This window comes from Tripterygium wilfordii, chromosome 23 (assembly GCF_013401445.1).
Source record: "Tripterygium wilfordii isolate XIE 37 chromosome 23, ASM1340144v1, whole genome shotgun sequence".
In the NCBI taxonomy this organism is placed as follows: Eukaryota; Viridiplantae; Streptophyta; class Magnoliopsida; order Celastrales; family Celastraceae; genus Tripterygium; species Tripterygium wilfordii.
The window spans coordinates 9,029,668-9,054,475 of record NC_052254.1 but is presented as its reverse complement, the minus strand read 5'-3'; the positions used below and the strand labels follow the sequence as shown (position 1 = coordinate 9,054,475).

At 35.0% G+C, this 24,808-nt stretch overlaps 1 protein-coding gene across 1 annotated transcript; it reads left to right on the top strand.

Annotated features, from left to right (window-relative positions):
• The first annotated feature begins 15,046 nt into the window (after positions 1 to 15,046).
• LOC119992560 (chloroplast envelope membrane protein) lies at positions 15,047 to 21,920 on the top strand. Its single transcript, XM_038839316.1, has 7 exons — positions 15,047 to 16,043; positions 17,870 to 17,955; positions 18,539 to 18,712; positions 19,213 to 19,327; positions 20,698 to 20,795; positions 21,223 to 21,358; positions 21,560 to 21,920. The coding sequence occupies exons 1-7, from the start codon at positions 15,441 to 15,443 to the stop codon at positions 21,626 to 21,628; spliced, it is 1,281 nt and encodes a 426-aa protein (XP_038695244.1). The 5' UTR covers positions 15,047 to 15,440; the 3' UTR covers positions 21,629 to 21,920.
• The last annotated feature ends 2,888 nt before the right edge of the window (positions 21,921 to 24,808 follow it).

Genomic DNA, 24,808 nt, shown 5'->3' with positions numbered 1-24,808 from the left:
TGGAAAAATACATAATTTTTTTAAAAGAAAGACCAATCGATTCGATTTCGGTTTTGGTAGTTTTTTTAACAGCCCGCCTCAATCAATGGGTTTGCTCTAGGATTTGTGCTACATTAACATTAGCCCTAAAGCAAAGTAAAATAGAATTATATGTGGATTATGCAGATGTAGTGAGGACACCTTTTGGGTTAATTTTTAAGGGATTTTCTTTTATAAAAAAATCAGTATTCGTAGCTTGTTGAGACTTGAGAATGACATAGAATACAATTGGCGGCATTCATGCATGTATGGATATTTTAACAAGAAAAAAGAAGCCGCTAATTTGACCAAGAAAGAAAAAGACTATTCAAATTCTTGTTGAAGGCTTCAAAATCCAAATTCAATTCCTAGAACTAGAGGTTTATCAGTTCATGTTAAGATAAAAATATCCCACATCATAAAAGTTGAGGGAAAACAAAGTATTTTATAAATTAAGTTCAATACCTCCCAAATATAATGTTTTCTTAACGTCAAATTTTGAAGTCCACATAGACTCTCCTATATATATGACCAAAATGAAATACATTCAACTCAAAGGAATTGATGCCATAAAAAAAAAAATAACTCAAAGGAATTGATTCACACATAAACGGGTAATACGGCTCATAAGAGTGACTTAGTACTAACTCATGAATTCTTTCCTAGAGATTCAAGCTCATTCCTCTACATTGACATTTGTCAATTTACTTTCCAAAATTTGCACAATCTAATCAATGGAGATTTATGATTACCAAAAGAACTTTAACTCTTTATAAATGATAAAATGTAATGAGACCCCTGAATTTTTATCCGTTTTATAAGTTTCAATTGTTCCCTCATCAAATTTGACATTCAAGCACTTTAATTAAACCTGGACCATGTTGGCCAATCGGACTGTAAAGCCGGTGAATCGGTTACCAAGCTAGCACGATTCTGTCAAAATAACATTTATGCAAGTGACCCAAAAATCAGTCAAATCGGGTGATTTTTCGTAAAAACAATTGAACCGTACCGATTAAACCAGACGATTTTTCTAAAATATTTTAAAAATTTTGAATAATTTATTATATATTGTTAATGTATGATGTGAAACTTGATTTTTATATTTGTATTGGGTGTATTGTTTTATAGTAAATTAGTGTGAACCCGCGCATTGCGCGGGCTGTATTTATCGCCCCATATGCATATAGGTGAAGCTATTTCGATATTTATCTTTAACTGCATACTTATATGTATATAGGTGAAACTTTTAAGTAGTTGTTGATTAGAAGTTTCATTTCATTTGTTTGTACATAAGTTGATCCACTGTTTCAAATTGAACTTCCAATGCTTATCGCATTTGAAGTGGTAGAAAATTAACTACAATTAATTTTTTTTAGAAATCAATTTATTTACATTGTTTACAAAATTTTCACGAATCATTACAAAGAGTTTAAAAATTATATTTACATAATCAATCAAAATCTCAAAATTTTAGACTTTGAAAGTCTATACACCAAGGACTTACATTAAGGGACATCATTAGAAAACATAAAGTAAAATGTGGTTCATTAATAAAGATTAATAAATTAATGAATTACATTTACATGATCAACCAAAATCTCAAACATTTGAAGTGCATATAGCCATCGAGGATCTACATTGAGGAACATCATTAAAAAGCCTATAGAAAAAATGAGATTCATTCATATAGATTAGTAAACTAATGATATCTCTGCTACTAAAGACCACATTTTATAGGTTCTATTGGTTATTAAGAGACAACATGCTCAAAAAACTTACTCAAAAGAAGCCCAAATTGATATATGATGGGTGAAATCTGTGTACGATGATATACAAATGTACAATTTAGAACGTAAATTTCCTATTTTGAAAAGTTTAAGAAAATATAAGAAGACAATGATAGCTTAATTCGTATATGAGCCAGTACAATGTAATGTGCTAGAAGCGTACTACAGTAGTGCTTGAGATTATTCTTATTATGTAAAATGTTGAATTGCATCTGTGCTCCACTTGCTTTGTCTTTTACGTTCATATGGAAAAATAGGTAATTTTAAAAGTAGGTTTACAACCATTATTGTTATCTTCGAACAAAACTTAAAATCAATGATGTTGGGGACTTTTTGACTAAATTCAACATAAAAAAAGTCTATATCCAAATTACAGAGTTGATCATCAATATTGACTATGAACGTTGTCAAAGTTTCATTCTATCTTCCATTTATCTAATAACATTCTCTTCTACTGTCCGCATGCTAATCACATTATATTTAATCAACTACATTTGTTATCCAATTTAAATCAATGAATACTATTACTAAAGATGAGATTATAGTTTTATCAGCGAATAAGATAGTATTTTAAATGACATATAATGCTGCATGAATGCACATGATCTCTTCAACAAGGAAGGTAAGCCTAATTGTGGTAGCAAAAATGTTGGACAATTTTAGTAGCAGATACGTTGCATGAATGGTTAGTAGTGTTTGATTCAACTTTTGTTGGTAACATTTATGTTGTGTAACATTTTGGGACAAATTACGTGAAGGGGTATTATGTTTTTTAGTTGCAACAAACACATATAAAAAGGAATTAATTTATAAAATAATGATAATTAATTAAAATAAAATAAAGATAATTAATTAATTAATAGGATGAGGGGTAGAATAGGAATGACAAAGAAATACTAAGGACATAAAAATGAATAGAAATGAAAATGCTAGTAAAATTGTTCAAATTTGTAGCATTTTGAAACAAGCATAATATGTTGGTTAAATTGCCTCGGATTTGGTGCCACAAAATAGTCGTTTGGCACCTTTGCATTTATGCTAAAGACCATCCTAAATGCTGGAAAAAATGCTTAGCCAAACGCACCCAAATATTTTTGATCGAGGTATTCACTACAAGAAAACAGATTTTTTACGATGAAATTTTTTGTCGCAAATTATTGAATTTTCGTCGCTAATCATTTTTCCGACGAAAAATGGGCCATTGCCAAAAAGCCTATGACAAATATTTTACAATGGAATTTTGCGACGGAATTACTTTTTGACAGATATTAGCAACGGAATTTGCGTCTCAAATTATTGAATTGGAAATTGAAATTTTGTCAATTAACGAGTTTGGTCGCTAATTTGACACGGAATTGACAACGAAAATTCCGTCGCAAATTAATAAATAAAAAAATAAAAGTTCTTTTATCAACAACGGAAAAATATGACTTTTACGACGAAATTCCGTCACTATTTTTTTTTTTTGAATTTAAAAATATTTTAATTTCTTAAATAAATATATGAAAATTTAAAGAAAAATAGCGACGAAATTTTCTATTTTACTATATTATTATTTATTATTTTTATATTATAGGGTTTATATTTTATAATATTAAAATTTTTAATTGTGTATTATTCTAGTTCCAATATGATTGTCAACTAAATAATTTCATTAAAATTATATTAGCAAAATGTTTAAGAAATAATACGCAATAAAAATATTTATAAATAGATGGTTCAATATTTTTATCCAAAATACAACACTCGATCTAATCATCATCAAGGATGTCCATCATCATCTCTGGGGGATCGCATATTCATTCGGGAAAAGAATTCCCCCATTATCCGCTCATGGTCCTGCACCCACTGTCGTAAGTCACCGATCTCATCTAGTAACTCATCATTCATCTAAGCCACGCGCACCTCTAACTCCTGATCCAACTCTACCTGAGTATACAATCTGGAATGCCCACTGGAGCAAGATGAAGTACTAGGCAATAAACTTGCCTCAGATCCAAGCCCGTAGCAGCGACCTTTCTTATTCTTCCCACCAATGGCCTTAAAGAATAAAGGATCCTCGTCCATGGGCTCATGAAGCTTGGGAATCAGAGGCAGGTACCACATACGTTTAACCGAAATTTCCTTGTAGTTTCCTCGTCCAGTTCTCTGAGGTTTATAACGGTCTGCCCCGTAAAATTTACATTGTGTCTCATTCGCGTTATCCTTATAGTATATTATACAACCACTCGTACAACAATCGATTCGTTGATACCCAATTCTGAGTTTAGACACTAACTTCTTGGTTGGATAGAAGTCCGCAGACATACTATTATCTTCCGACATAGTCTCTTTCATAAGATGAACGACGCAATTGAAACAATCTTGGGATATATTGTAGTCCGCTTTAATGCTTAATAACCTCATTGCAATAGACAACTCTGAGTGACTCACATCCGTCCCATAATGGAGCTTGGGCAGCAGACAACATGTCAAATAAAGCTTATGCATCGGGATTAGGAGGTTCCGACACAAACTGAAAGCCTAACAGCGTCCATCACCATTTGCTTGTACGGATTAAAATTAGTCCGATTATAGTCTTATCAGTAATAATTTACAACATTTGCTTGCACACCAGCAGTCGTCGCAGGTAGAATTTCAGGCATTTCTTCACCATAAGCTGTCCAATAATGATATCCAAGTTGAAACTCTTTTCTATATAAATGCACCCTTATATCATCCAACCCCTAAAATCTTGTACATTTACACCTCACACATGGACACCTTATTGTTCCCGTGTCCACAAATCGTGGATTATTTCCACACACATAAGTAATAAACTCCTCAATCCCACTAAGAAACTCATCGCTAGGTCTTACTTGATTGGGTCCGACCCTGTTGTACATTCATGTAAGAGATTGAGGCACGCCCATTATGAAATGAGAAAGAAGAAGCAATGAAGATGAAGAGGAATAACAGAATGAGAAAAAGAGAAATGAGCAAATGAGACAGTAACGAGAAACGATAAAAATTATGACATTAAATGAATATTAGTGATTGAATTTGTGACGGAATATTAATCCGTGACAAATTTAGCGACAGAATAATGGATCCGTCGCTAAATTTAGCAACGGATTTATGTTTCGTGTCTAATTTTTGTCGGTGCAAAGTTAACATTTTTTAATAACAATTAAATTTTTGTGACGGAATTCGGTTTTTATCGCTAAAGTTGTCACGAAAAAACTTTCGTCGCAAATTTGTGCTAGCAAAAATATATTTTCGCAGAGTTTAGGTTTCAGAAAATAGAACTTAGTGACGGAATAATAATTTCGTCATAAATATAATGACGAAAATAATATTCAATCACTAATTTATGCCAGAAAAAGCAAGATTTTTTTAAGGTGTTGTCAGAAGAAGTCGTTTTTAAATTCTGTCGCTGTTCCATTGCAAAGTCTGACAGGAATTCACGACATGATTTGTAACGGCATTGTTTTGCAACGGAAATTTTCGTTGCAAAGTCCGTCGTAAAAAGTCTTAAAATTTTAACAAGCTTTAGCGACGAAAATTTAGAAAAATTCCGTCACTGAAAAATTATTTTCTTGTAGTGATTACCAGTATTAAAAAAAAAAAAAACATACAGTCTTAGCTTTAGATATTGAAACATACAGAATAACAATATATACATATAAATGTAGACGCCAAACTAAACTCACAAATTGACATACAGACTTAGTCTAAGATATTGAAACGAGCACACAAATGATAATATATATATATATATATATATATATATATATATATATATATACAGATATTGAACTAACTCACATACACCCCACAAAGTTCACATACAAACCTTATTAAAGACACATTAGATAGTATAGGGCCAAGGGAGGAGCCAGAAATCAATGTTAGGGGGATTGCAACTAAAAAATATGTGTTTGATTCATTTGAAAGGTTTGAGTGGTATTTACAGTACAACATGGTTTTCAAAATTATATCGTGCATCAAACCATGTAGACGGAAGGATTAAGGTTCAAAGTTCAATCGGTATAATGATAGTTGAACTGTTGGTGTATAATACACAATAAATTAATATATATTTAGAAATATAATATATATGCTACCAATATACATAACTCAAAAATCAAAATAATAAATCATCTATGTGAAATATTTGTATAAAATTCACTAATGCTCTAACATAGGACCAAAATATAATTAAATTAAAATTCGGTTAATTGATTATTGATGGAACATATTTCTTGTATATGTGTAGGACCTAAAAAATTAGATCAAAACAATTGAAAAGAAAATAAAACAAGTGGTTTGTGGTTGTGGTTGTGCTTGTCCTTATCCATTAGTCAGTCACACGTGTCCACCATTGAAACATATTCACAAACACATTAGCTTCATCTTCCTTCCTAAAACTCTCAACATCTCTCTCCTTTCCACAAACGCATGAGAAGCTCTTTCAACAACGACAACACCTACTTCGACTATCTCCTACATTGCTGCCAATCTCTATGTCTAATTGTATTATTTTTTTTAGAAACCTACACTGGGCTACAGCCCAGTGCAATCCCCCGCTCCCTCCGCCCTTGTATAAGAAATTAACACTCACTCATCCAGCAACCTGTAACAACTGACTGTGTGTGATATTTTTCACAATTAGTCTACACAAGGTACACGGGCCGAAAGCCACACACAACACATTTGGGAGGATCCATTTAAGGTATTTGTACTCCAAACAACAAGGATAGCCGGACACGTAACAAAGATGAATCGTAACCCAATCTCAACTTGCAACCAAGTACCAACACAATAAAACTTGTCGCACTAAAACAAGATACTATTTTCTCATATCCATAGACTTCACCAAAATTTAGTTTAGTCAATGAAAACAAGCAACACACAACCTTAATATACTATTGACTAAAATCCACTTCAGAAATTCATGAATAGTACAGGCAATACTACAACCATATCTCAATATATATTCAAACTACATAATTCAAGATACAGTGTTCCACAATATAAATCAACAATCAAATTTTAAAAGAAAAATCTTGCACTTCTCTTCCATGTTTACGAAGCCAAGTTTAGACATGGTAACACACATTCACCAAGAGAATCACCGCACATTCAAAGTCACATTCGCGATGAAGATATAGAGGAATTTAGAGTCACTTTCACAAAGAGAATATATGAAATTTCAAAGTCACATGCATGAAAGGAAATAACATAAATTCAGAGTTCAAGAAAAACACAAAGAACCGAGGCTGTTGGTAGACGTCGACAAGTATCAATTGATGGAAGGATTGACAATCTCTAGTACTTGACAATCCCATACAACGGAAGCAATTTCATGAGACACCAATAAGAAGAAAGTGAGAATCTCCTATCTTAATTTCTCTTGATCTTGCACAAACCAAAATTCTAAACCAAGTATCCTTGAGTATGCTCGAGGAGAGACACAGAAGAACATGATTCACCATGGTTTCCAAAGTACCCAATCCCAACTAGAACTTGAACAAGGAAATCAAGGAACCAATAAGGTTCAGTGTCTTAAGAAAATAAAAGGCTCCATTTGAAAGAATGAATTACGAGAGAAACACTTTCTTACCTCCAGAAAGGATTCGAAAAATACGAAGAGCAAGAATGAGAGAATAACTAACGCAAGGGTTTCCTTGTTTGAGTGTTTTGAGAAGAAGGGTATTAGTTTTGCGTGAAAGTGTTTGAGGAAAAGAAAAGACGTATTAGTATCACGTGAAACCCTAACTTTTAAGTAAATAAACTAAATCAAATAGATACATCAGTATAACTATATCTAACTAAACTACTCTAATACATACCCAAACAAATACCCCTTCGTCCACTTACACTCATTCGTCAAATAATTATTTCAGCAATTTTTTTTTTAAAAGTGTGGGATATTACAATTTATAAGTTGGATGACAATCCCACATCTAAATGATGTGGGACTCTGATGAATACCCCCCACACGGGATGCGGGCCCAAGTCAAGCATCACAAGTTTGGACCTAACTCTCTATTGAAAATTCAAGTTGACGATAGGAGGTTTGTCCTCACTTATAAGCTAAACTCTAAATCCACCATCTTTCGATGTGGCCTTCTCATCAATCCTCCCCCTAGGAGTATGCACATCCTCGTGCATGGCTTGAGTTGGACCATTTCGACCGTCGACCCATTTACCGACCCAGACATATGAGTCAAGATCACATAGCCTTGCCAATCCAATGGATCATGGCTTTCCCAGTTACTTGAACGACCTTTTATTTCTTTTTTTTTTAACGGCCTTTTTTTCATTTCCAACCCGTTTCACAATGGATATGGCTCACTGTCTACTCACCTAACTCGACAAGGGATGGGCTCTGGAGTAGGTCCGTCTAGATAGCATCAGCCCACTGGCTTGCACGCATGTTAGTGTAGTATCAGCCCATGGGCCTTTTATTTCCCATCCACTATAATCACACTCAGTGGCGGACCCAGGAATTGAAGTTACCGTGGGCATAAAAATGACCCGGGGGTCCGGGGGCAGCGGCCCCGGAATTGTTTTTTGGGTTCTTTATGTAACCGACTTACAAATATAAACGATAAATATAAAAACACATTAATAATATTTTTAACACATAAGAAACTACATTATAATTTATTACAATTGTTCTCTACGAGTTTTCATATTTTGAAAGTGCGATATTAGAACATCATTAGTAATAGTTCCGAGTAACTCCTTTTCTATGTAACATACTAGATAGTCATTCATAAATTGATCACTGATCCGGTTGCGCAAATCTGTCTTAACAATATTCATTCCAGAAAAGCATCTTTCAACACTTGCTATTGTTATAGGCAAAACCAATGCTAACTTCAGAAGTCGATACACCAAAGTGTTGGACAGAAATTTTATTCTAGGGTATAAAGAACACTGTCTATTCCATCTGCAACAGATCCAAGTTGTGCTGTGATCTCAGTGATTGCTTCGTGCAATTTATCTGGGTCATGAGTACTTGCTTGTCTGCCCCATGACATATATCGAACACCTTGTATGGCATACTTTGAAACCATAAGTTGCCTTTTGTAGTCTTGAACTTTGTCAGTTGCTTTTTTAAGTCTCCTTTTGGTTTCCCTCAAAGCTTCTTGTAGAGATTCGATGGTTTTCTGGGGATCGTCCTCGTATACGTCTTCCCTTATAGGGGAGAGGTTGAATCTGGGATCATTTCCACCTTCATCTTTTTTAGAAGTAGAACCTTCATCAGTTTTAGACCTTTTTGCAGGTGGAGAGTTAGGAGTATCCATCCTTGAAGATTTCTTGAGGAAGATATTGGTTTCTGCTGATTCTTACTTTTGAATATTTATACGAATGGAATATGAAGGAAGTGTTGGACCAAGACTTACTGTCTAGGACAACATTGTGTTTTTGATGATTGTGTATGATTGTATACTAAAATGTGTGTGAGCATGCTTGACTTGAACATATCCTAAAATGCTAGAAAACATGCTTAAATGGTTATTTGGTTGATTGTTTAATATCTTAATTGTGCATATACACTTAAATGAAGGCTTATGCATATCTCTATGTGAATTTAATATCTATATATTTTTGAGATAGTGCTGGAAATTAAGTTTTGAAAACAAACATACATGGACTAAGTTAGGGCATTAATCTTCTAATGATCATAACTTATCTTAACCAACTTAGGTCCAAATTACTTGAAACTTGAATCACATGCACATGAAGGTTTAATATATGTTCTAGGACTATAATCATGAGAAATTAAGTGCATCACATATATATTTGGTCATATGCTTAAATTCCGCCAAAACTAGGTTTTACCTAATTTTGTGCATGTGTTCTTTGTGAACGTGGCGAACCAAATGAACTCCGATTTAAATGAAATTTCGTGTGCATCTTAGTTTCATCACTATGAACATATTTGATTTAGTAAAGTTCAAGAGAAAATGTCATTTACACTGAGTTTGCAAAATGACTTTGAATTTACACTTAGAATTTATCGGTTTCACTATTAGTGACCTAATTGCTTGGTTGAGTGACCAAACGATTTCCGATTGTTATGAAATTTTACATGGACATTCTAATACATATAAAATGATTTATCATGCAGTAATATGAATTTTATGGGTTGTTTTTCTAATGTAATTAACCTATGCGCTCCATACGAAGCTCTTTGAGCTTACATGCAATTGGGGAGTTCTACCTCCTATTTCCTTGTAGGTTAATCATCATTGTGGTCTCATATGACTCAGAATTCAGTATGCTCAAGTGAATTGAAGTCCGGTTTTCGAGTATGAGCTTGGATCTCTAGAAAACCAAGAAAAACCTATGTTCATCAACCTTCCACTAAGGCATTTTGATTGATGATTGGAACTAGCCTTAGGGCTGTATAATATGGATATATTGGTGCTGCCAAATTCAGAGTTTGAAGTCAAGATTGGAGGGACATGTTTGGTCACGTGAAGGATCTCTTGTCTTCATCAAACAAGATCTTGCACATGCTTCCTTTATTGAGGTCAATGATCAGATTTTTGTGAGAAGACAATTGATGAAGCTAAAGGACAAATGCAATGGTTGAAATTTGTAAGAGATGAGAAAGTATATTCTGCAACTAGACAAGACTTAGATTATGAAGATATTCTTGAAGACTACAAGCTCCAACGGTACACTAATCTATGGCCGAGATTGAATTATTTTGAATTATGAATGGATCAGATTACAACAAGACTTGAAGGGTTAAGATGACCATTTAAAAGGTGAATCCAATGGTTGTGCATAAGACCATATTCTTGCTTGCAATTTTTGACTTAAAAGAAGATCTTACTTGATTTTTGGAGTCAAAGATGGCTGCAAGTTGCTACACATTTTGTAGGAAATTGTTGGAGATACCAAGGCCAAGATTTGGTGTAAGTTTGATCAAATGGTCAAAGATGACAAAATTGTTGGAGATACCAAGGCCAAGATTTGGTGCAAGTTTGATCAAATGGTCAAAGATGGCTGCAAGTGCACATGACAACTCAAATCTTGCAAAGCTAGACTTGGAAAAAGATGCAAGTGCAACGGCTATGTATTGCAAGGTTGAGATTTAATGATCTATTCATTCAATGGCCGAGATTTGCACATGTAATTGAAGGTCGAGATTTGAAGATGGAAAAAGATCCAATGGTGAAAATCACAAGAGCTTGGTAAATTATAAAGAGGGGTTCTTCCTCATTCCAACTTGAAGAAGCCAAAATTACATTGAAGAAATTCTTGCTCTCAAAGCTTTCAAGCTAGTTTGTGCCATTGAATCCAAGCTTCTACCCAAGCCACTCTAAAGGCTTCCTCACTATTTTGCTTTTGCAAAGAAGGAGTGCTTCTCATTTGGCTTCTTATTTTCAGATTCGAAAATCCTCATTATTCTTCATTTTCTATCCAACCCGTGAGGTGATATTGTGATTCTTGAGTGTTCCTCAACCCCATTGCTTAGTGCAAACCTTGAGTGAACCATTTATACCGAACACTTGTAAAAGTCCCTTCATCGGGCAAAAACCTTGTTGAGGTTAAGTTTAAGGGAGTGCTTGAAACCCTTGGTTGTAAAGTTTGAAGATTGTCTTGAAATCTTCAGTTTTAAGGGTGACCTAAAAACCCTTGTGAGTTTTGTGGAGCTCTTGAGAAAACCACATCCTTAGTGGAGGTTGAAAAATCCTAGGTTGGTGAACCTAGGTAGTATATGTAGGAGAAGAGTCTCCGAACTACTATAAATTGCTGTGTGGACTTTCTTGATTGCATTGCTTGCTTGTTGATTGATTAAGTGTTTTGATTGCAGAATTTTCTGAACCACTAGTCTGTCCGTGCACTGTTCACATAGCTAAACTTTGAATTTTAATCTGAATTTTTGATATAGTATTCATTAGGGTGTTGTGATACTGCATACCAAATTTCATTGAATTCTGACTTGATTTGTAGGTGAAATTTGAGTTGTAAAATCTGTGCGCAGTGTGTTGTTTAAAAAAATCTGTTTTTGCAATTCCTTGATTATTTGATAATTGATCATTCACCATATTGTATCACATCTTGCATTGAAATGAATATTGATTAGGATAATCATTAGAGTCCAAATTTGTGTGCTAATTGTTAATTGACATTGATTTCCTTTTAAATTATAAAAAGAGATTCCTATCGGAATTTGGGGACACAATTCACCCCCCCTCTTGTGTTAAGTACGATCCATCACAAAGGATACGAAATATGCTTCCTTGTAGACACTAGCAGTCGAGAATGAGGGTTTTGATTTTTGGGATTTTTCTATTTGGGTTGAATGAGGGTTGGGTTGGGTCTTAGTTAATGGGCTAAGTGTGTGAATGAGAGTTGGGTTGGGTCTTAATTAATGGGCTAAGTGTGTGAATGAGAGTTGGGTTGAGTCTTAGTTAGTGGGTTAAGTTTGTGTAATGGGGGCCTTTTATTTTTTTGTTGGGGGCCTTAGTGTCAAATTGTTAAGAATGTAGGGTATATTTAGTGAAAAAAATTTTAACTGACTGGGGGCCCGTGCCCCCAGTGACTATGCAATGGGTCCGCCATTGATCACACTCCATAACGGTTTGATCAAATCTAATTCCACTGCTACTCTAGCGAACTTCCCTCTTTCACCAGACTTCGTAGTTTTGTCGACCTTGATTGTTCTGCCAACCAGATCCCCCATGGCCTTAATCAATTACGGATGATAAAATTGCACTGGTAGATCCGAAAACCTAATCCATGCCACCGCCTTAGTCACACCAACTTCGTTTGCTCGGAAAGAAGGTGACCATGTTTACACTAAAAGCACACTACCCATAATTATCCATGGTCCATCTGTTAAAACATGATTGTAATCTGCTACTGAATTAAACTAAATGAGATAGAAACCATTCTCCACGTCTACAACTCGATATGGACTCACTGGGTTCCACATTGATTTGATTTTGTTACATAGCATCCTATACCCCAAAGACATTCGTAACAGCTTCACCACTACAGATGCTTCCCAGGGTTTATTCAATTGTTCCTTGAACTCCTCCGTCAAAACTATAATAGGTTTATCGTCACATGATTGTACTTGTATATCACCCTCTTTAACAAAATCCCATGACTCCCATAGTAGATTGCCTTCCCCAGCCAAACTCTTCCGTAACAAATCTCTATAACTCAACCGGTGAATCTCCTCTCTGCTTTCCTCTCCCTCATTTTCTGATCTCTCCGGATCTTGCTGTTTCACTTTCTTTGTTGGATCATCATCCTCCATAGGGACGACGGAATCCTCTTGGTCGCTCATTCTTTTCAATGTTTCTATGTTACAATTTTTATTTTACCATATGTATCCAGGGTCGCAAGCGGGTATCCAACTTCATAAATAAAGAGCTCCCACATTTTGAAGTACTATGCACTATTTATGATAAAGATCAAGCCAATTTAAGAAATGCCCAAGATCCTTCAGATGTGGTAGAAGAGATAAGGGTCATGAGGCATTAAATCCTGATGATGATACTGGGTATGTACATGAGGTAGACTGGTTTAGTGTGATGCAAGGAATGGATGTCCCAATGTCTATTGCTATGGCTAGGACCTCTCATTTGTCAAGGGGAATATCAGCTAATCAAGGAGATAAATGCTTCTGCAAGTGAGTTTGACATGCAAAGTGATGGGAACTCAACCAGGTATAAGAAAAGGAAGATTAATAACAATACACAAGTTATTGAGGCGATACGAGAGGTTGCTGATGCATTGGGAAACTAGATTAAGAAGGCGACTCATGAGCTTAGTGAGGCAATTGACACTGAGAAGAGATTTTAGGATAGAATGAATAAGTTTTTTTATGAACTACATACTGTAAAGGGGCTAATCAACCCTGAACGCATCACTGCTAGAGTTAAGATGGGGGTGATAAGACACCGGTGTCAATGTTTTTTAGCCTGCCATTGAAGAAAGATGAACATTTATTAAGAGCTACATTGATATGTTGTGAGATGACATGCTTTTGTTAGTAGGGTGGTTTACTAGATTTAATAGCAGTTTATGTGGTTAGCATATGGTGATAAACTGCTTTTTGCTAGGATATTATGAGAGCATTATGCTCTTAACTATTGTTTGTCGTTATACCATAAACATGTCACTAGAAACATGTTCTTTTGTAAAGTATTATTTGTTGGAAATGAGTGTGTTCTTTTATATTGTAATATTTGTTAAATTAGTATAGCTCATATGAGGCTAGGTTGAGTATCTTGTTGCCAGATTGTCACTATACACGTATTTTGGTAGAAGGCAAAATCAAAGACTAATATGCTTTGTTAAAATGTTATTCCTCAAATAACAATTATACTATTGAAAAATAGTCCAAATGCAATTTCACGCATCAATTGTCTGTGCAGGAGTCATGAAAACAGTTTTTTGTAATGCATGAGTAAGATGTATACATATTGCCCTTATAAGGCACAATATAAGACATAAGGGATAATATAATCTTTTGTCCATTATTCCCATTCCTATTCCTCAATGAATCTCACATACCAAACATTGGAACACAGTGTTCTTGCGCCAATTCCTTGACCAATCAAACAACGGAATTCTTGGAATTCCCTTTCTTGTTCCCGTTCCTGTTCTCGTTCCTGTTTCCATTCTCGTTCCCGTTCCAGTTCCCGTTCCCGTTCTCGTTCTCGTTCCCACGACTAACCAAACATAGCGTTATATGTTAAGCTTTCATATGGCAAAAGCACGATCCATAGGATGATTGAAATTATTGGTGCTTGTCAAATTAATGGTGTAAAACGTCTTTTTTTAAAGGTTTGTTCTTTTTTATGATATTTTGATATGAATTAATTGGCAAAAGCATGACCTATAGGATGATTCAAATTATTGGTGCTTGTCAGATTAATGGTGTAAAACGTCTTCTTCTTTAAAGAACTCTTATAGTTTTATGACTTCTATATTTATATGACTTCCATGAATTATTTTCAATTTAGCTTGGTAAAAAATAAGGATTGTACAAGTGTGAGGTTTTGGTTCATTTTTTTTGCTGATGTGTTATCATAAAATTCATCTAAATTTTCTCTGAATTTCAGTATTACATTGTTGTTATCGAATGCATAATCCATAGATCAAGTGACCAAACATCAAATAAGTAAGGGCAATATGGTAAATTCATTATTATGGGTTATCTTAGATTCTTAATAAGCTTCAGACCGTTATCCTCTTGGTAACCCCTTGGAATAAACCATCTGAAAGAGTGAATGCTCTTTCTCCCGTCTTTCCTTTTCCCTACGAGTTTCTCGAGGTTTCAACACTCTCCAAGAGGAATCTCAGCGTTTCCAGGACAATTCGGTAGCGAAAATTGGGCCATTTTTGGGGGTAACAAGCATTTTGGATGACTGGGTATTTGATTAATCTCTCATTTATTGTGAATTCTGTGCTTTAGTTTTGAATTATTAAGAGAAATTTGGGGTTTGAACTACATCTATGTTCCGCTGTGTGAGGAAGTTATAGTTTGCTGAACATTTTGGGAAAGTATGTTTTTTGTCATGAATGAATTTTGTGCTGGTTTTCTAAGTGGATTTTGGAGTGCTTTATTGAATTGAGACGCCTGAAAAATGTTGGGTTTTGTTCATGTTCTTGATGAGCACTTCATTGGTCTTGTGTGACAACTTAATCTTCACCAACCAAAAACCACGTGGAGGCTCTTTGAATTCACACAATTTGTCGAATCTTTTAGTTCACTTGAGTTGTAATCGACGGAGGCTTTATGGAATTGTTCCAAATGCAAGAAAGAAGAACAATAAACATTCTACGAGAAGTTGGTGGCAGAGGTTCTTCTTTGATGAGGATGGTAATTGGCTTGGTTTAAAGGACGATGACATGCACGACGAAGAGGTGGAGAGCTCAAGTGATGAGGAGTTGTCAGAGAGTGAGAAGTTTGAGGCGTGGAAGAGGAGGGCAGAGGCCATTGTGGAGTTGAGGGAAGCACAAGAAGATATGATGAATGAGGAGAGTCGGAGGTGGGAAGATTGGGTCATGGATGATCCTGGAAATGGTTCTTGGTGGAGTCAAGATTGGGACACTGGAAATGACGAATTGAGGGAAGACCTACCTCCCACTGAGATAATTCGAGAGAAAGGATTCATTGAGTCTGTGAGCAATTTCGTTCTTGGTAGGGAGGAGGATGATATGCTCTATGAAGATCGTGTCTTCCGGTACGCCTCAATAAACTCGGTAAGTGCATATATGTCATTTACCCTCTAAACATCGGAAGAGAGTCGTCTTTAGTTCAAATTATCCATGGCTTTTGTAGTCATTTTGTCGTTGTTCCCTGTTATAATGTTGTTCACATGCTGTGCTAGTTTAATTTTTTGATATTTGAACACATATATGTAGACCGATTTAGGGCTTATGGGGTTTTCATTTTCGTATTTAGATGGATGAATATCATAAAAATAAAATGCAAAATATTAACACTAAAACCAAACAAGGAAAAGGAAAAGAAAAAATCATTGGGAACAACATGCCATGGAGGTTTGAATGACTAACTTTTTAGATGTTTTCCTTTGCATAAACTGCCGCCATTTTTCTTTTTGTTATTCTATAGTTCACGTTATCTTGAGGATTTTTCCTATGACCTATGCATTGTGTGTGCTTGGTTCTGTTGACTTTTGTAAGCTTGCACTTGCCCAAGATGCATTTGAAATACTTGTTGATCCATTAGCTTATTGCATTGTGTTCTTGATTTCTTTTGATTGCAAATGTTTTCAACATAATCAATAATCTCATGGCAGCTCTCCATCTGTTGTTATGCCTCTCCATTTTCATGCTCAATATTGTTGTATGCCTGTCTCTGTGGATTAGGTTGGCTAACGTTTTCTTACATTTCTTCACTTATAATGGAGATTGGTCTAGCACAACCTAAGTTTCTCCTGCACTAGCTAACGTAAAGAAATAATGACCGCCAAATAGATGTTGGCAAACAGCTGGGCTGTTTTAGGGAGGTTTGCTACCACTCAAGCTAATTATTGGCCATCCAAGCGATGCATGTAGAGAACTAAGATGTCTATGTGGGGTAGCTTATGAGTTGGATGTTTTATGATAGTGATCATTCGCAAATCATTTAAGAACTACACAGCCTATGTGCATAGCAGTTGAAGCACCATAATGAATTTTTAAACTTGCAAGGGCAATTGTATCCTTTTTTCCCTAAAGACTATTCATTGTCGGCCACTGCATAGAAATTTCTTTTGGATAAGAAATAAATACGGAAAATTGTCTGTTATGAACATGAAATCTCTGAAACAGGTTAGTTCTGAGTGACCAAAATGTGGTGCAGGACAGAGGTCAGGGGTGTTTGCTGTTGGAGAACCCTTGGATGGATTAAAAACCAAATCTCTTATCTTTTAATCCTCTCTCCTTATGGTTCGCTTTACTGACAAGATAGCCAATAAAGTAATGGTGCTGCACCAAAACAATAACATATGTGAAGCAGGGTGGTTGTTGATTGCTCTGAGTATGTTCCCAGTGTTGGGTCCGCTGACTGTCATCTCCATAATTTATTGTGAATAAATTGAGAATCATAAGGAGATGAAATTTGATTTCTTCACTGGTACACAAAGTGCAATGGTACTGCTTCCTCAAATTATGTGTGCCTCGTTGCTAATGTTGATTTGGGTCGAAGGACCTCAAGTTGAACTGCTTTATGAGGGAAAATATTCCCTGATATACTATGGAGTTTGCTTTCATTATTAATAATGAATCATATTCAATTAATTTGTCAACCTGATAATAGTGGATTGGTTCGAATGATCAAAAAATCAAAGTAATTGAATTGTTCACTAACATGCAAACAATGGTTCAGTCAAAATATTTTAGTTATCATAGCTCCAGTTTATTCTGCACTCAACTTAAATTTAGTTCTTGGCAAAGAATCACATGAATTGTTTTAGCCTTGGATTTGTTAAGTCTCTGTCAACTGGCTTAAAATTTTCTTAACCAATTGCAGTTATGTGCTTATTTGTATATGACATAGCTTAGTTATACTATCTTTGTCACAGGCTAAATTCTTGGCAGTGTTGATACTTTTACCGTGGGCCTTAGACTTTGCAGTTCATGACTATGTTCTCATGCCGTTTTTGGACAGGTAACTCTTGGAACTCAATGCTTTGGCTTCAGTTATTTTATTTCTTCCTACGGAGAATTTTTCGCCTAGTCATTTATCTCTCCATCTGTTTCCATCTTCTTCTTCTTCTTTTTTTCTTTATTTGCTTGTCGTGTATGACAATATTGTTTTGAAAACTGCAAAAAAAGGAAGAGCGCTAGGTAGTTCTTGTACACCAAATCAATTTTTTGGAATAAGAGCATGCAATGAAACTACCACCGGATCACACGAACTTAAGATGTCTGTGTGCCTTACTGCATAATGTTATCATGCTCATTGTTTTTTCTCTGTAAAAGAAGACGAATGAAGACAAATAATCACTTGAGGGAGGATAGGAACTTTGGCGTCAGCTAAAGGCACTCTTTTAAAAGCTTCACCGCCATGACTAGATGCATAATATCCTGTACATTAGTGTTTTTCTAAACTTAAATTCACCAGCTTATCTTTCTGTATCTTCACTTGATTTGTTACTTCTTCACTTGATTTGTTACTCTTAGTAAGTGCATTTGAAGCTCTGAATTTGCAACAAAGTAAGATTACCCATACTACCCTGCATTATGTACAGATATGTGAAGACTGTACCACTTGCTGCACAGATGCTTGATGTCCGAAGAAATCAAAAGCTTCAAATGGTCAAGGACTTAAAACTTGAAAAATCAAGGTTACAATTTGAGGTAGAGATTGGGAAATCTCCACCTCTTTCTGACGAAGAGGTCTGGTGGGAGTTACGGCATAAAGCGTAAGTCTGTCAGTTTGAACGTGGCTAAGGCAAGCTCACGTCTTCTCTGTTTCGCTTCACTTTTTATTTTATAATGTTGAATATGTCCGATGTAAGACGCGGGAAATTGAATTATTGTTATGGTCAATGGACGAAAATTATGGGTTTTAGAAAATAAATTAAGGATCAAATTGTATTGCTAAGGATAACTTCTAGCATCACGTTACCAGGATCCTAGGAATCTTATAGGGAAGAAAGAATCTCACTCGTTACAAAGATGAACTTGACATAGTCTGCTGCCTCTTTGATTATTGATTGCTAAAGAGGTTGCATATTTACATATATGGTTTAAAAGATGCAAAATGAATAAGTTATAATGTTGAAAAGGTCAAAAAATGAAAGACACTAACAATCTGGTATATTTTGGATTTGAGAAAGCTTTCCTCATGCCCCTTTTTTGTGATTCTTCATTTCTAAACTTGATGTGGTGATTGCTCCTCCCATCATTCTTCATTCAACAGGCTAGAGTTGCGAGAAGAGTGGAGGTTAGAAAATCGTAGAGCATTTGCTAACATATGGTCGGATATGGTATTTGGGATCTCATTGTTCATTCTTTTGTACTTCAATCAGAACCAGGTGAGTTAAATCTACTTTTTTTTTCTTCTTGTATTATTTGAATTCGATGTAAAAGTGTCTGTTTGACAAGGATTGTCATTTTTATACATTATGATTATTGATTATACTGTCAAAGCTTTTTTCAGTGTCTCTATCTTGATAGTTGTGCACCTGGACTCTGTGGATCCTTGTTCCTGAGATTTTATGGAAGTCTTTTTATGCAGTGATAAGATTCATAATGACTGAGAATAAACAAAATTTAAGTTTCTCATTTGGCTAGAAGTTCCAGTTGGGAATGCAAAATGAACAACACGCAAAGTCTTGAAGAAACATCACTTGTGCTAAGGCTATTAACAAATTAGGAACATAATCATTGCCCTCTTTGTGGATCTTTATACAAGATCTGAAGTGGAAAACCTGTAGTATCACTTGTATTCGTTATATATCTACATGTGAGATCTGAGGAGCAGCTGAATCATAGAATGCCCGAATTGGGTTATTAGCAGTAGTCCCTCCTTGTTAATGAACGTTCTACATCTGGGATTCTTGTGAATGAAAACATATTGCTAAGCTATTTTTCTCTATAAAAATATTAATGAAGGTAAGACACTGAGGGGTCTGCAATTGTTGGCAGAAAGAACCATGAATGTAAAGCTTGTTTTTGGGTATTTACATATACAAATGAAAGCCCTCTTAAACCAAAACTGATGAGGTTTATACATTATCCATGATCTGTAGACAACCTGATATTTGAAATCGAAGACGAATCCAAATCCGGATTTCCTGGATATCTAAAACTTAAGACGAAACCTGGATCTGTAGATTAGTTGAGATGTCACACTGTGACTGCTCTGGTTCACTGAAATGATATGGTTGCATTTATCCTTTTCTAGCATATTTCTTGTGGAAAACATAAACCATAGAGACTAAGCAATAACAATGAAGAACAAAAGCAGAAATCAGCCAAACCCCCTGAAGTCTGGTTAAAACTCTCTTGGCACTGAAAACCCTTGAGGCCAGAATGGAAAACACCTAGAAATCAAGTATTACCAAATAAGGCATAGGTGGGCTTAATACTCATTTATAAGAGCTAAAAAGCTGTGTGTATGTGTGTTATGTGGGAAGAGAAACGTTTCTTATTTACAAATTTGTTGACTGTTTTAAGAGTTGTTTAGTTATGCTAGCTACTTGTCAAAAATTATGTATTCCATGCTGAAAGTCTTTTTATGGTATTAGAAAGGGGCTTTTTTTTATTTTTATGTTTACGTAAGTTACATAGATTGTTTTCTTTTAATGCTTTTTGTCCTAGTAATTTGTCTCATAATCTTTGTCCGAATGTCATTTACTCAATTAATTGTATATTTTTCTTCTGTTGTTCTTTGTTGTTCCAGGTAGCTTTGCTGAAATTTACAGGTTATAAGATTATTAATAATATTTCAGACACTGGGAAGGCGTTTCTCATCATACTTATCACAGACATTTTTCTAGGGTACTATGTTCTACTCTTCCCTTATTTGCTATGTTCTTGGTTATGTCAAATCCATCCATAGAACTAACTTCATGAAAGTTGGACTTTTTGAGAGTTATACAATTACTCATACAGTTGAATTTCTTGATTTTTATTTTTTTTAGTGAATACACAATCTAGAGTTTCACTTCTATACTAATTTTTTTTTGCCTTTTCCTGGTGGAAAATTTTCCTATAACTCTCGATGAATGCTATCCATCCAGTAGTCCTCGGAGCTGGGCAAAATGTTAAATTTTTCGTTACAACTACATACTCCTAGTTTCTTTGTCCGATATGTCAGCCATATAGTGCCGTTTCTATTTCATTTTTTAGGAAAGGTTGCCTGCATTATGACTGAATTATGTATTTTTGACTCTAATCTTTGACATATATGATTTCGTAAATGCAGCTACCATTCAGAATCAGGCTGGCAGACTTTGTTGGAGGTGCTTGTTGAGCACTATGGGCTACAAGTGGATCAAGCCGCTATTACAATTTTTGTTTGCTTGATTCCAGTTATAATGGATGCATGTGTCAAGCTTTGGGTATGCTCTAAACTCAAACTCAAACTATGCACAAATAGTTAGTTTAAGTCCTGTAACCTGTTGCTTATGAACTGAATCTGAATATGGGCCTTGGAAAATTCTGTCTGTAGTCGGAGGTTCTGCTTGATTGCATATTCACTATTTGGTAAAGTACTATTATTAACCAATCATTCTTGTCCACTTTGTTGTGTTGTGGTACAGATGTTCAAATTCCTTCCGAAGTTATCCCCAAAGGTGGCGAATATATTTCGCGAAATGAAGCGTCACTAGTGAGTTTTTTTGCTCCGGTACCATGCCATCCGAGATGATACCAGGCAAGGAAGTATTTCTCACAACCATTACATATTTCTCACAAACATTACATTCTTTTACCACCTATCGTAAAGGAATATCCAATTTTGCAATTACAACAAAACATGCATTTTTCGTGGGGTTGGTCAGGTTTACCAAATAACAATAGCTTAAAGGAACTTACCATGATGTTGTTACTTGTAATAAAAGATCATGACTATGAGTTTTCATTAAGAGTCACAGGTTGCATGATACAGCGTAGTGAAATCTATATGATGCTTGTGATTCGAATTTAGAAACCTTGACCGTTAGCTCAAGTGGCAAGCTAGGCCTTGATAAGCACCTTGCCGGTCAAGGGTTGAAAACCTAAATATTCTCTTTTGCCCAATACCAAGGTTTGCTCAATTATTGTTTGGTGCATGTAGGACGGGACTGGATTACATGTGTGATAATTTGAAGAATGGATAGAGGAGAAAAGTTGGGCCCAACAATACTTGATGTATTGTCCCACATTTGGCCAAAGACCCATGTGGGTTTTGTTCCTAAAAGGGCTCTCAAGTGTTAGAGGGTGGGGATCACTTATAAGTTGAATGGAACTCACATTTTTCCAATGTGAAATTCTTAACACTTTCCTGTACTTGTGGGCTCATATGAGGCCCGACAAGTGGACTAGACGGATTAGGGTTCATCATGTCGTACCCCTTACCTTATGTGTGGTCCATATCCGAAAGACCCACAGGTGACCCAAACGTCATCGGGTGGAGGTCTTAAGGATCGAGCAAATGCTCCGATACCATGAAATAATTTGTGTTCCTTCAAAGTATCGAAGAACATAAGAAGGCTAGAGAGAAGAGTAGCTCGAAGATAGACAGAGTAGAGGCAAAAGAGAGTTCTTTCATTCAAGTTGAAAAATACAAGTACAATGACGTGTATACATATATACACAAATACTTCGATACCATGAAATAATTTGAGTGTTCCTTCAAAGTATTGAAGAAGAAAAACATAAGAAGGCTAGAGAGAAGAGTAGCAAGAAGATAGACAGAGTAGAGACGAAAGAGAGTTGAAAAATACAAGTACAATAACATGTATACATATATATACATGGTAAAAGCAATGGCTCCACAAATTACAACGGTCAAATAATGTGTCAGGATGCGAAAATGTTAAACTTACGTAGATAACCTTGTCCATAGAGTTCCATAATCTAGTTGGTAGTACAAGTCAGATGCCAGCTAGATAAATTGTCAAAAATAAGCTATGTTTTCAACTTATTTCTCCCACTTCTCTCTCATGATCTCTCTCACGTGTTTCAAAACTTCAACTTTGATTTACTTTCTCTCTCTTATGCTTATCTTTATGTCAGATTTACTTTTCTCTCTCATACTTTTCTCAACCCAATGTCCTACTTTACTTATCTTCAACTCAAATGTACATTTTTCTCTCTCCTCCAGGAGAGACATGTCAACGCATAAATCAATGTGTCAGCATGACCACAGTAATGTAATTAGAAATTATCAATATGTAATTATGAATTGAAATAATGTAATTTATCCATTGTTGTTTTGTAATCATCGAGATTGTTTATGAGATATAATTAAGACAGTATAATAAAAAACTATAAATTTATCCATTGTAATTTCTCAACTCAAATGTACCTTTTTCTCTTCTTCATGAGAGTCATGCCAACTCATAAATCAGTGTGTCACTATGATCACAATAATGTAATTGGAAATTATCAAAATGTAATTCCCAATTGAAATAATGTAATTTATCCATCGTTGTTTTGCAATCATCCAAACTATTTATGAGATATAATTAAGATAGTATAATAAAAAAATTATAAATTTATCCAGTGTAGTTGGACTTGCAAACAATGTAATTACATATATATTGTCAAGGGCATCAAAAAAAAAATGGATTTACATTGATATTTGTATGTTTTGAACTCAGTCTTTTTGATGATTCCATATATTATTTTATAATTTTGAGAAAGTAACTTTTAATTATGACGTTAGAGCAATATATTATGAACTGTGTAAGTACGACCACAATAATGTAATTGAAAATATCAATGTATAATTTTGCATTGGAATAATATAATTATTCACTTGTTTTGTAATTAAAAGTTATCAGTGTAATTATGCATTGAAATAATGTACTGAAAACTATCAATGTGTAATAATAACACATTAAAATTATGTAATTATTTTATAGAGATTTGAACGTCCAGAGAAAGAGGAGAGCACCCCAACCAGCTCTGAGGAAAAAACAACACAAGCATTAAAGACAAACAAACCCACAACATCACAGATTCCAAATACCAAAGTCGCAACATGAAAGACCCCAAACAAACAAACCCATAACATGGAAGATCTCAAGCAAACAAACCCATAACATGGAAGATCTCAAGCAAACAAACCCACAACCAACCAAGAAAGAACAGCAGCGACCCACCAACCCAAACAAACCAAGTTGTGAAGATATGACTGTCTCATTTTATACAGGTCCAAATTACATTGTTTTGGTTGATAATTACATAGTATATGACATCGATTACATTGTTTAGGTTGATAATTACATAGTATCTAACCTCCAATCTACAAACCAATTTTCAAATTTCCAAAATCAAATCAGGACAAAACAAAATATGAAACAAATTAATAAAATTAGAAAAAGTGGTGTGTTGCATGTTTCTCCCTCTACAAAAACAAGGTCTTCACTCTTCTCGGTGATAATACTAAACAAAATCAAATTTTTTTTGAAATTTGATGGGAAGTAGACTTTTCACTCTCTTCTCTTGCATTAAAAGGTCTCACCTTTACAAATCTTCGAGACTACCACCAACCTCTACTAGTGCTTCTCGACGGCTTCCTCATCACCATCTAATATTAGCGTCGTCATCTTCCTCATCACCGGATCTATGACGTCATCTGCAGAAGACGAAGAGAGAGAGATTGTAGATGATGAGTGGTTGGAGAAGAAGAGAGATTGTAGGTGAAAAGTGGTGAGAGAGAGCGGTTGCAGAGTGGTTGGAGGAGAGAGAGATTGTAGATGGAGAATGGTTAGAGAGAAAGACGGGTTGTAGATAAGTATTAGATTTATGAGAGAAAATTTTGAATTTTAAAATATTATTTAGTTTTGAAACTGTCATGTGAT